The sequence below is a fragment of the Thermobia domestica genome, chromosome 12 (assembly GCF_964235325.1).
Source record: "Thermobia domestica chromosome 12, izTheDome1.hap1.1, whole genome shotgun sequence".
Taxonomy (NCBI): Eukaryota; Metazoa; Arthropoda; class Insecta; order Zygentoma; family Lepismatidae; genus Thermobia; species Thermobia domestica.
This window is the reverse complement of record NC_137465.1, coordinates 77,046,247-77,059,970: the sequence shown is the minus strand read 5'-3', so window position 1 is coordinate 77,059,970 and position 13,724 is coordinate 77,046,247. Positions and strand designations below refer to the sequence as shown.

The 13,724-nt window shown below is 38.7% G+C and overlaps 1 protein-coding gene across 3 annotated transcripts in view; it reads right to left on the bottom strand.

Annotated features, from left to right (window-relative positions):
- Positions 1–13,724, bottom strand: part of LOC145666520 (uncharacterized) — a 466,510-nt gene that overhangs the window by 275,090 nt on the left and 177,696 nt on the right. For all 3 annotated transcript variants that reach the window (XM_081733813.1, XM_081733810.1, XM_081733811.1), the window contains exon 5: positions 12,748–12,895. In XM_081733813.1, coding sequence (XP_081589939.1) covers positions 12,748–12,895 — 148 coding nt within the window. The remainder of the gene's footprint in view (positions 1–12,747; positions 12,896–13,724) is intronic.

Here is a 13,724-nt window from a genome sequence, read left to right as displayed (position 1 = left end):
ACTACTTAAAAACGAAGTGCCAAAATAGCATAAAGAAAGCTAACATTTTTGTCTATCCTTGCGGTCTCCTAGCTGCGGTCCGTCATAGTTTATTTTAAAAATAATTTGCAAAATTTACTACGTATCAGATGTTTTTATAAGAGTAATGAAGAAACACAATACATACATAACAAAATAGAACACTTTAATTAGAAGTAAAGTATGAGATTTATGCTAAAAACTTACAATAAGTGACATACACAGGTAATTCACAAAATGAAATTAAACATTATGTCTAATGAAATTTGTGTAGGTGTAATGTTCTACTCACAATTGGTTACAGTTGTGGATCATGTTTAGTAGCGGAAATTATCAGCACCGACTTTAAATGCACATCAAGTAACATTGATTTATAAACATTTTTTTGTATATCTCATTTCGAAGTTGTTTTTTTTTTTTTTCACAGATAAGTACCTTTGAAAGTGTGAGTGGAAGGCATTTATAAAATTTCAACAATGATAAATAATTTTCTTTACAAATATCAAAGAAAATTATTACACAATCACTGCATTGCAAATCGATCATTTTTATTTGAAATTCTAGGGAGCATGGTATTCTATATCGACGTTTAAAGGATTTTGAGAAATCTTGATGTCGTTGCAATTGTAACAATGTCTTGGAAATTTATTTTTAAAGCATTCAAAGTTTAAATTGAGAAGTCTACTCCAAATGAAGTCTCAGTTTGTAGACTGAATGTTTGGCATGTATTAAAATGAGTGATTTATTCATTTATTTATTTTTATTGCGATTGAAACTATTTTTTTCGAGAGGACTTAATGGGACTGTATAAATTAGGCGGAACCTGTTTTTCTCCTTGTAATTTAAAACTACGATCATTCATATAATTAGCTAAATCTGTACAAAATGCCAATTTCCATAACCACCCAATGTTGTGTGACTCAGTCCGAGGACGATTACTTTCATTCCAGAAAATTTCGATTATTGTCAGGAGCTCAAAAAATCGCAATAGAACTTTTCCTCAGCTAAACTACAGTACTGTAGTATAACAGAGGAGGTCATTTTCTATAATTTATTCAGTAATCTCGCGAAATTTAAGATTATCAAGCGCATGTAATCTGACATAGCTAACAGCTGACATAACTGTCTTTACACTTCTAACATACCGAAATATTTTCTGCATAAAGATTTTTCATGAATGATGCAATGGTTTCGAACCACTGTAATTTTCTCAGGCCTCTCAAGCGAGAGCCACACGTGTTTTTCCACACCTGTTTTGCCAATATCAGTAGTGATACACTTTAATTATCTCCATTGAAGATTGGTTTTCTGAACAGCCTTTTCAACTTCATTAAAAATATTTTCTTCAGCGATCAAGCCGTGAATGCTATAAATGTCGAGAAGCTCTTCATACACTTCACAACTTTTACCTATCCTCGAATATAAAGTAACATATCTGAAACATGAGTTGACTCATCGAGATTGAAAGAGAACCACTCAAAGTGTCGATTTCTGTCAGACAATTGAGTTAATATATTTTCTGCAATATCATCTACTCTTTCAGCCACAGTGATTGCTAACAAACTGATGTTTTTAATTTTTTTTTTTCGGACACATTTCTTCTACTGCTGCAATCATGTAATCCTTGATTAATTCGCCACCAATAAATGGATTCCACATATTGCTATTAAATGAGCGAACGGAAACTAGCACGAATTGCTGCTTCTTGTTCAGCATCTACTTTTTTAAAGAGCAATTGTTGAGATTTCAACCTAGTTTTTAAAGTCTCATATATTTCTAACCGTAGGCTTCCTCTAAATTTGGAGTAACTCAGAAAATGTTTTAATAACGCTTTATATTATATTATTTGAGGGCTCATATTGTTTCATTATAAATTACACAAATTGCGTTATTCTTATTATCTGGTTCAATCACGAAATACTGACATCCTCATTGTTTAAATGTACTGCACTCACTATCTTTAGTTTTCTTTCTACATTTATATAAATCTACACAAAATGCATGCTAATAATACCATTATAAGACGGAGTTCCAAATAAATAGAATTCATTGGTTTTACCTACTCACAATTAAGCACAATGTATCTTCAGTAAGAAAGCCTTCTTCTCTCTCTCCCAACTCTAGGCTGGTGGGCAACACGGAAATTTTAAAACTTTTCTCACGCTTGGGAGAGCTGTTTTATACTTTGATAAGGTATGTTCCTCGTAACTGCATCTAAATATTCTATCCTTGGTCTTCCTCTTCCTGGTTTTCCTTCTGCCTTTCTCTCTATCAACACGGTGATCGAATCAGAATACCGAATAAGATGACCAAGCATGCTGTTTCTTTTTCTTTCTACGTCTTTTCACCTCTTCCGTCCGAGGATATTAGACTTCTTAAATAGGGGAACGTCTTAACGTCTTCGATTTTCTCTCCCTCTAGCCATTCATTTGCCCCTTCCTGTGCTGCTCTTGTGCACTATTGCATTTGTCGCTCTAACATCAAAATTTGGAACTATCCAACATTCGGTTGTCTCCTGTGTTTATACCACGTGTCCTCCATGCGTAGAATATATTCGAAAACACTCGAAAATACTTAAATGTTTTAGATAAGCGATCATGCAGTAGAACTTTTCCACAACATGCTCTAATTCTGTCACTTGCTACACAACGGCGCTCTATACTTCGACTAACCAAGCATAACTGCCGTTTTACGTAATTTCACCACTCCACACACATTGGTGCTGTGTTCCAGTCACTCTGTGCTAGGTCTTGGCTCTTAGGCTAAAAGTATGCAGGCCCCTGGTCTACGTACTTCCGAGTCGGTAGGCGGCAGAAGATCAAAGGGTCTTTTCTTCACATTTATTTATTTCTCCCATTTTTTACACTCAGTTAATCCACTTGTATTCTCTAGTGCTTATGAGCGACTGTTGGCGCTGTTACCAAATTAATTTGTACACGCAAGTAACTTTTACATTTCAGTTTCCTCTTATAAAAACGAACCCGTTGAGAACCAATAAGGAGAACATTTTCATATGAGTATACTTGTTGTTGGACTTAAGATAACGTCTTCCTTTATTTTAAAATGAACGGCTAATAAGTGCATACAGGTTTAAAAACTGAAAAAAAAAAATGCATTTTCTTTTCTCTATTCTTCACTATCTTTTCCAACGAATGAATTCATTTTGCAATACAGTACTTTGGCATTTTGTTTTGAATCGAAAGATGTCGGAGTACAAGTATACAAAACGAATGGCCTTTAGAGTTAAAAGCGAGCCTTATCTGCTAACTATGATTAAATGAAGTCTTTCCGTTAGCATTTCAAAAACAGCTGATTTGATATATAGATAAGCTAGCAATCACAACTGAAGTAATTGATGTAACTGAAATGGCAAATGAAATCGCACTTTTACATTTGAATAAGCTGTGTACGTAGCTTAGTAAAGCGAACCTGACAATAAATCTCGTGAAGGTACTTTCAGTATTAGTAAAATTATTACCTATCAGCGAAGGGAATACGTAATTTTACTGTCTTCAGATCTTTACCAATGCCGAAAAACTTTAAAACGCTATGTTCACTTTTGGATGAATTCTGTGGCATTTTTGTACTATTAAAAGTCACGCAGTTACAGCATTAAGTTAAGCGAATTTCTATTAAAAGATAAAAATTAAAAATGAAACAAAATATGTCAAATTGCTTTGGAATCATTCAAAAAAAGTAAAACTGCATAATCGCCAGTTTGATAAACTTAAAAGTAATGCATTAATACTTGGATTAGCTTGCGTGCTATCAGATAATCAATTAAAAAGAAATTCTTTGAGATATACTAGCCGTATGTTAATAAAATGCAAAACGCTGCAATTAGGTTACAATTTATTGCTTTTGCTTGATAGTTTAGTAAATGGTATTTATGGCTGAAAGGATTACAAGTACATATTCACACTAACGAGAAAGTTTAAGCGCAGTTACAAAGTATAAAGAATTAAAACGGAAAACTTGAGACAGCAGCTCAAATCACAAGAATATAATTACTAAATAAAATTCGTCAACAGAAAACCTAACATCTTCAGTTGTCGGGAATGTTATAAAAGCAAGAAAAATTATTTGCAAATGGAAATATGCACAAGTTATTCAACCAGAAGTAACAACTTAAATGTTTAAACACTTGCAAATTCCACTGCGAGTGTGAGAAATATCGTATAATAATATGTTTACGTGGTAAATTAACAAGAGACATCACCCAAGTGTCCGGCTCCGATTTCAATGATTTTTTTGTTTCCGATAGAGGGCATGTATGCATTATTTGTGATGACAAAAATTTTTGCCACGGTGCATATTTTCTTTATATATATACTTACAATTTTTTAAGAGTTATGATGTGGTTATTAGAGGTTATTGCTTAAGTCACTAACTACCCTTTGTAAACAGAGTGTTAATGAAAAAAAGTGAAGAACAACCATGTGGATACATATAAGGTCTAGGAGGAAGTCGTATGGTAGATATGACCTTGACGGCAGCCATTTTGAATTAAAGTGAAGTTTTAAAAAATGAAAACTATAGCATGTGACACCTAATTTTAATAGCAAAATTTCCCACAAAGCCAATCGCATGGTTATTTTTGTTCTGGTCATAGTTAACCAGTATGAATTTAGAACTGCTTCTAATGTGTTGCAACACTCCTAATTTTCACCGCATGCTTTAAGATTTAATATGTCCGCTACATTTCCTAATAAGTTTGTGCTTATATAACAATTTGTTATAATTTCATTTGTATTTCTTTACGTCAAATAGGTCCATAGGCTTCTCATGTATTCTGGTTTGAAATAAAATAGTTACACTGCAAGTTTTCAAAATTCAGAAAAATTACTTGATGCTTATTCCAACACTCCATGAACTGACAAATCGCAACTCGTAACAAATGTAATAAATTTAGAAAACATGAGCCATGGCAACAGTTGCAAAGTGCCAGTTGGAATCTTAAAACATGCGGTGAAAATTAGGAGTGTTGCCAATTCGAAAAATCGAATAATGGACGTTTGGTGCACATTAGAAGCAGTCCTAAATTCATAGTGGTTAACTATAGAACACAAATAAGCATACCATTGGATTTTTGGGAAAATTTGCTATTAAAATGAATTGTCACATGCATTGGCGCAAATCTGTCTTCAACATTCGGGGGGACGGTAAGACCTTTCCCACATGATATATATATATATATATATATATATATATATATATATATATATAAAGCGATGCTCAAAATATTTATGAAGTTGAAAAACAATGCTGTGGAGATTCAGGGGAACAGAATCGTGTTCAGTGGCGTATTTAGGGGGCTATCGGGCACAAGCTCCCCCGAAATAAATTTGTTAGTTTTTCGCATTCCACGTACAACAATAATCCTTCTTACCATTTCTAATAATGTCATTGACTTTCCATTTTCTTATGCTTTTTTGTTCAGAAATAATACTGTATTTGTCAAATTTCACTCCACGTAAGAACTACGTCCTTTTGTTCTTTCTTTCGTCCTTTCTACTTTTCTTTTCTTTTTTTTTTCTTTTTTTTTCTTGACGTTACTTTCTTTCATTTCACCTATCATATTTTATCGACCGTTGTCAGTTGTGATTCAAGTCGGCCGTTATCAGTAACACCAAAACTAAGAGGAGTTGATAAGCGAAACTGGTGTTCAACACCAACTTGCGTGGATATCAACATGACGGGAGTTTAGTTATTATAACAAAGGAAAAATTATATCGTTTAGTCATTTTTAAAGGAAGGAAATGTTTGAATTAAAGAAAATCAAAACGGGCGAATAATTAGCCCGGGAAATTAGGTAGGCCAAGAGGATGCTTCCTTTTTCTTGTATGAATAGAATTGAGTTAGATTCACTCCCAAATTTTGTATCATATCATATAGGATTTATCGCTCTCCAATTCTTACCATTATAACTTCAATTTATGCCTAAAGTAAAATATATTTAATTCTCAAACTCAGATGGGCAATTGCCCACTTCCTTTCCTGTGTTGAGCAAAGCCCCTCGAAACAAAATCCTAAATACGCCATTCGTTGTCTTCAACATTGGGAGGTGGGCAGATTTGAGGCTTAATCTAGGGAAGGAAGATGAAACTTATATTACGGTAGATGAATCTGATTTCTGCGGTAAACATGTTGTGGAGTATATTATATACTAGGCGATGTAGATGAAGTAGTAGTACATATCAGTATTACAAATCACTGCCGTGAACACATTCTGAAATCTGAATACATGCATATTTATAACTAGTATATTTCTAATTAGGCATCCACAAAGATCCACGTTAAAATTGTTTTATAATAATATAATAATATAAATAATGACTTTTTGCGGGTTGTGTAAATAGCGGCACACCCAAAGAAGATAGGTGAGTTGTGATACGGTATCACATGCAGAATATTATCTAGTGTACTATGTTTTTGTTTTTCCAATAATGTTATTTGTTTTCAAGATATTATTTAAAAAAAACTTTAAAATTAGCGGCAGTTTCATTTCGCTGTGGTGAAGATCCATAACCACCAGGTACTGATGGTAACCAACAATGCAGTGGTATTAATTATTCCTCCCAGGGATACTATGTTATTTTCATGATATACGCCGGGGATAAGCTTTTACGTGAGGGTGATTTCCCCTGCACCCTCTCGTTTATTCGAACACTGCTGACAGCAAACCATTGACTATAATCGGGAACATTGTACGGTCACAAACAGAGAGCCATAGCTACCATACGGCTAAACCACACTACATACGTACTTCGTTGATTTGTCTCGAGAGGACCCCCAAGTTGCCAGTCCAGGTCATTCCGATGCACAAGGTGTTAGCACTGAAGAAACACTGAGTGCACAACCAACAAACAATACATCACCATTGAGCAGACCTACCTTGTCTGTCAAAGTCATACGTGAAGTTGAAGTGGGCAACTACTATGTTGTGTGTTGTGAATCACGTTCATAGTGTAGTGTGTTGTGACAATGGCCCATTACACCAATCAGGAACAGGCAGAGATGATTTTTGTGTATGGAGAAGCACATGGAAATGGTAGGCAGGCAGCCCGATTACACAACGATCGATATCCCAATAAACGCCAACTGCATCATACAACATTTGCAACGCTGTTTTTTTCGTTTGTGTGACACCAGAACGTTTCACCCTGCCATGTATGACACAGGAAGACCACGTGAGGAACGCACTGTGCATGCCGAAGAACGCATTTTACGACATGTGCTCGATGACCTGAGTGTAAGTTCCAGGGAGCCTGCCCGTCAGCATAATGTCAGTCATGAGAGGGTGCTGTCGATTCTTCATGCCAACAATTTTTACCCCTATCATTTGCAACGGGTACAGGGTCTATCGCCAGAGAATTTTCCTCCCAGGCTGGACTTTCGTAATCAGGTTCTCCATTTGGTGGCAACAACTGTCGCTTTTCTCTCCTCCATTTTGTTCACAGATGAAGCCCAATTTGGAAGGGATGGTATCCAGAATGTTTATAATAGTCATCTGTGGTCTGTGGATAATCTACATGTAATGGTACAGACCCGCCACCTGCACCAGTTTCGTATCAACGTTTGGGCAGGGGTTCCGGGTGACCATCTCATTGGACCAGTTGTTCTTCCACAACGACTCACTGGGCCTATCTATGTGAACTTCTTGCGCGAGATACTTCCTACACTTCTGGAGGATGTACCGCTGGCCTTACGACAACGTATGTAGTATATGCACAATGGTGCCCCGGCTCATTTCTGTCGCCCCGTGCGTGATTATTTGAACACTGTTTTCCCGGGCAAGTGGATCGGCCGTGGCGGTCCTATGTCATGGCCTGTCTGGTCGCCGCATTTAAACTCTGTGGATTTCTATTTATGGGGGAATCTCAAAACTGTTGTTTATGCTACTCCGGTACCTGATATCCAAACGTTGGAACAACGCGTCCAAGCCGCTTGTGACGCTTTGCGGGAAGAACCAGACACGTTTCGACGTGTGCTCCCGTCTGTGCGACGACGTTTGAATGCCTATGTTCAGAGTGGTGGACGTCGTTTCGAGCATCTTCTTTAGTGTTGCCACAGGTAAGACTGTTGTAAGACTTCTGAAACCTTTAGTGTCATTCTTTGTGATACTTATTCATCACGGACACCAGTACGAGCTGTAGTGTATCATCATTGAAAATACAGTCATGTTTGCCTGTACGCATGCTTACTTTTGTCCATGTCTTCCATGCCTCAGTTGCCTACTCGGTAGGGCCTACAGCGATTCTCGGCCCTACAATGTCTGCAAACTCTGCTTGTTGCGGAACCGCTGCACCAACACCCATGTCCGGCGGTGTTACCTTGAATTGGTCCCCGACGCTGCAATGGGGAATCCCCACTTTTCCAGCTCTCACCCCACAGTTCGTACGTAAGCCATACGTAACACGTCATAGTATGTACGTCTGTTTCACTTTTTACTGCCCCTACCATGTCTGCTTTGCGGAATCCCCTTCTTCCTGTATGGATTTCCATTGCGCAGTTCCATCTGCTCCATTCAGGTTGCACCATCAGTTCCCTTGAGTATGATTTTCTTTATCATTTTGTGGACCGACGTCACTATCTCAATTCGTTCGGGAGATATTCTACTTTACCCACGGTGTGTGGGCGATCTTTTGCTCGGTTCCTGCTGGAACACCTCTTTCGACTTCTGTTCATGACTTGTTTCCTTGTTTCCAGTTGTGAAGTCACCTCCCGAAGTGTATTCACCCACACTTTATATCCACAACTTCATTGTTGGTCACCATCAGTACCTGGTGGTTATGCAACCACACATACCTAATATGACGCGTCCATCAATTCGTCTGTATTTGAGATCTCGACATGGTTACAACTAATTATAGTTACCAGGTAGGAAACCTATTCATTCACGCCTATTTTGACGTACCTTTACCTGACAGTTTATCCGGGAGTCCCTACGCTCCTTTGGGGAATCCCTTGTTCACTGATTTCACGATTGCGACATACCCATCTTTGAATAGAGCAGGTTTCGTTCCTTTGAGATGACCATGCCGCCTTGCCTCTATTATTTGAAATAGAGAAGATATAGCGCTCTAAAGTGTATTTTGCCATGTTTTCGGCATCATGTAGCTCCGAAACTGTGTCCTAGAGAAAAGTGCAAAAGGACTTTTTTTTTCTTGTTTCGGTGTCGGGAATCACCTCCCAAATTTTGTCGGTGGAGTTTCCTACCACCCTATATATATATAGGAGTTGGACAAAAAAAAAAAAAAAAAAAAATCTAAAAAGTTTGCAAAAGTGTGAAAATCATTCCTAGTATGGTGTGGGGCCTTCTTTTGCGTCCAAAACAGTTTGGATCCGACGTGGAATGGACGTATACAGCTCCTGAATCGTGGTGTGTGGAATTTTGTACCATTGTTCCTCCAAAACATGCTCCAGTTCCTTAAGGAATGCTGGTGAAGGGTAATGAGACTGAACACGCCTTTCTAACTCAGACCACAATGGCTCAAAATTTGGCAATTGTGGGACCCAGGGGAGATGTGACAGCTCCTGGTCATGCTCCTCAAACCATGATTTCACCGTTTTTGCAGCGTAACAGGATGCCAAATCATCTTGGTAGATGCCATCACCATCAGGGAACAATATTTGGACCATGGGTAGAACTTGGTCTCCCAAAATTGCCTCACACGTCTTAGCATTCAACATTCCATGCAGGGATATGATGGGACCTGCGAAAAACCACGATATCACTGTCCATCTGTAACAGAACCACCCCCATGCTTTACAGTTGGGAGCAGACAGTCTGTGTGATAGGCCTGCGACGGTGTTCTCCATACGTAAACACGAGCGGTTGTTGGAAACAAGGTTAAGGTCGATTTATCGGACATCATTAAGTGTTTCCACTGCTCATGAGTCCACACTTTGTGGTCCTTGCACCACTGGATACGCTTTTTCGCATTTACTGCTCTGACCAGGTGTTTGGCGATAGCGGCCCTGCTATGAATTTTCATTTTATGAAATTCCCGTCGCACTGTTTTCGTTGAAACCGGGTTCTGTAGGCCGGAATTGAGTTCAGACGTAACTTTCATTGCAGTGGTCTTCTTTTTAGCCGCTACAATCCTTTTTAATGCCCTCCGGTCCCTATCTGACAGGATTATCTTTCGACCACTGTTGTGATTTGCAGACGTCGTTTGCCCATGAATTGTGTATGTCCTCGTGACAATGGACACAGTGCCTTTCGATACTCCAACAATGTTCGCCACTGTTGCCACTGAAGCTCCAACCAGACGGGTACCAACCATCATGCCTCTTTGGAAGTCTGACAGGTCGCCCATTTTACCGCACCACTTTCACACCACGACACTCACAGGTGAACGGGTTACTGTTGACGGAAGAGGAAGGTCCACATGACACATCGAAAACAAAAAACGATCGGCAACCACAACACGCGTTGTACAGTGGAGGACCAAACTTACGTGTCCTGTATGAAGTGTTTTTAGATTTGTTTGTTTAACCCCTGTATATAGATCAATGAGTATTGTTGTTGGTACACCTTTTGCTCAGCTGACGACCTGTTCACGGCGTAGCATGGATTCTAGTAGTAGCTGGTATGTTTCTACGGGGATCTGACATTATATATCCCTGATAGCATCCCACAAATGTCAGTGTAGGAGTCAAGGTGCGAAAAGCTCGGTCCACATCATCCCATAAATGTTCTATAGAATTAAGATTTGTTAATACCTTCATATGCTGCAGCTCCGTGGAATGTTCCTTAAGCTAAGCACGTACATTCCTGGCTTGGTGGCATTGTGCATTGTCGTCCTGAAACATGCTGTCTACGTGTGGATAGAAATGTTGCATTGAGGGGTGGATGTGATCCTGTAACACCTACAGGTAGACAACGGATGTCTCACTGTGGTCCATGCACACCAACGGTCCCAGTGCATGCCAACAGAGGCATCCCCAAACTATACAGCCTCCTGTACAGTACGCACCATGCACGAGGGGTCCATACCTTCGTGCTGTTAGTGCCATACGTGCACACGCCCGCCCGAGAAGAGTAGCAGAAACCGTCATTTATCGGACCAATACACTCTTTACCACTCATCCACGTTCTAATTAGTGGTGTTCCTGTGCCCAAAAGCGCCGAAGTCAGCGGAGATGAGTCGCAAGGAGTGGGTGACGAGCGGGTTATCTGCTGTGGAACTTCATGCATGCTAGTGTATGCCATAGAGTTGCGTGGGATATGGTGTTGTGCATCCACCATTGTATTGATCATGTAATTCCCTGACACTGATGGTGATGATAGGTTACCAGAACAGTCTATATTGGACAAACCCAGTACACTAATAGAATGTCACCAAGGACTCTATAGCGAAAGCAGCGAAAGTGACTGGAGAACGAAATTCTAACTCGAAACAGCCTGTTGCGACCATCACAGTTTGATGTGTTACGTAACATAAACATTCCTGTGGGATGGAATTTCCAATCAGCTCATCTAGACCAACAACGCTTTAGCTCGAAGAATAAGCTGCCCAGAACATGCAAAATAAAATACAGATGATTGGTAGGTAGGTATTCTGCCTTTATTGGCAGCTCACTTGCCGCAGCTGAGAAGCATCCATGCTCCACGGTTCTCCGCTAACCTCTTCGTCTTCGCGTATGATCTTTCTGTTTTAATATCATCCATTAATTGTAGTCTCCTTCGCCCCCTCCCTCTCTTTCCCGCGACTATACCTTCTAGGACGTCCCTCATGATACAATCTCTTCCTAGGCAATGTCCCAACCAGTTTTTCTTCCTCTTCCTAATACTATCTAAAAGTGTTCTTTTCTCACCCACCATTTCTAACACTCTCTCATTCGTTTTCCGCTCGACCCAACTAATTCTTTCCATTCTTCTCCACATCCGCATTTCGAAGGCTTCCAGTCGATTTTCGTCACCTTTACGTAATGTCCACGTTTCCGCCCCATACAGTACAACACTCCACACGAAGCATTTTATGAGTCTCAGATGATTGGAAATGTGTAATATTGTCCAACGAGATGTCCTTCACCTTATTTTTAAAAACAGGTCATGCATATGTATTTCGGACGAAGAAAAAAAATATGAAACCGTGAAATATAGCGACAGCTCTCTAATCACTGTGAACGGAAATTACCTGATATTCTGTGAATCTGTCATTCGCTAACAGGAAACATTCCTTGCACTGATTATTGAGTTGAGTTGATTTTGAGTTTAACGTCCCGTTCAGCAGCGAGGCTATATGAGACGTGGGCCTACTGATTAACGTGGAATCCGAACCACATGAGCTCCCGCCGGATTGCACTGATTATGTGGATATTTTAGATAAGCACGTACATTCTACCCAGCGGACAATCGGAATCTATTACAGATGCTTCCCCGAAATGTTGCTTTGTCCATGATATAGTTATTGACATCTACATTCCAAGCAGCATAATAGAAAAAAAAATAACTACAAAGCCATCGGCAGCATCCATTGTGTATAATTATCGCACTACATTTTAACTAATTTCTACACTTATGACTAGATATGTTAACATTTGTTATTTCACCCTCCTGAAGATATTCCTGATCGTATCAGAAGACAAGATACAATTAAAGCATAGTACTCAATACTTCGAAAGAACGAATGGTGGGTACTGTTTATTGTTATTTGATAAATTCGCACCTGATTTTTGAAACAAAATGTCGCAAAATATAGAAGAACTAGAATAACTTACAACATAGCTGGATCATCCTGATTTCTCTTTCTTGCCATTTCCTCTATTTCATCTCCGCCCTCTGCAACCATTTTTGCCAACTGCGTGGCTGCTGGAGTAATTTCGTCTGGCATGATTGGAACTACACTCGTGACAGCTGGTGAAGAAACTAGGAAACTCCAGTCAGACACTGTGTCTGAAGTCGTCTACAAACTGCATATACATCCGTAACAAAAGTTAAAATTTTTACAAAACAACTAGGTAAGAAGAGTAATGGGAATTTAAACACTTAATGACATACATATGCTCTCACAAAGATTGCATTAATTAATAGTAAGACTCGAAAAAAATTTCAGTACGAAGATCGAATTGCTAGTGAATGTATATTTATTTAAATGGCAATACTAAACGAAATATTTCAAAAATTATTCACCTAAATCAACTACTCTTGAGAGGAAAGAAAAAAAAATTTCCGGAAAAAAGCTTACACTGGATTATTTTTCTGGAATTAATATTATTCCACTAATATATCCAAGTGTGTGTGTGTGTGTGTGTGTGTGTGTGTAAGTTTTGACGTACAGTAAATAAAGTTACTTATTAAATATTATTAAAGTTTTTAGTCAGCTAAGACATTAATTTAGGTTATATATATATATATACATACATACAGGGTGTCTCACCTAACTTTGCGACCTCAAATATTTCCGAAATGACAAAAAATGTAACAAATCTAGTTCCGTAAGAATGTACCCGTGTCAGGGGCCTATAAAATTCTATAAACAAGTGCCCCCAGGGGTCCCATCATTAGGGCTAACTTGAAAATTTCAAAGGGAAGCCCCCTATTTTTATTGCAGATTCTGATTCTGCGATCAAAACTAACTTTTACTTGAAGCACTTTTTCCATATTCTAATAGATGGCACTGTAATCGCAAAAGTAAATATCATCATACGTATGTTTCCTAACTTTGCGACCTAAATATTTCCGAAATGACACAAAA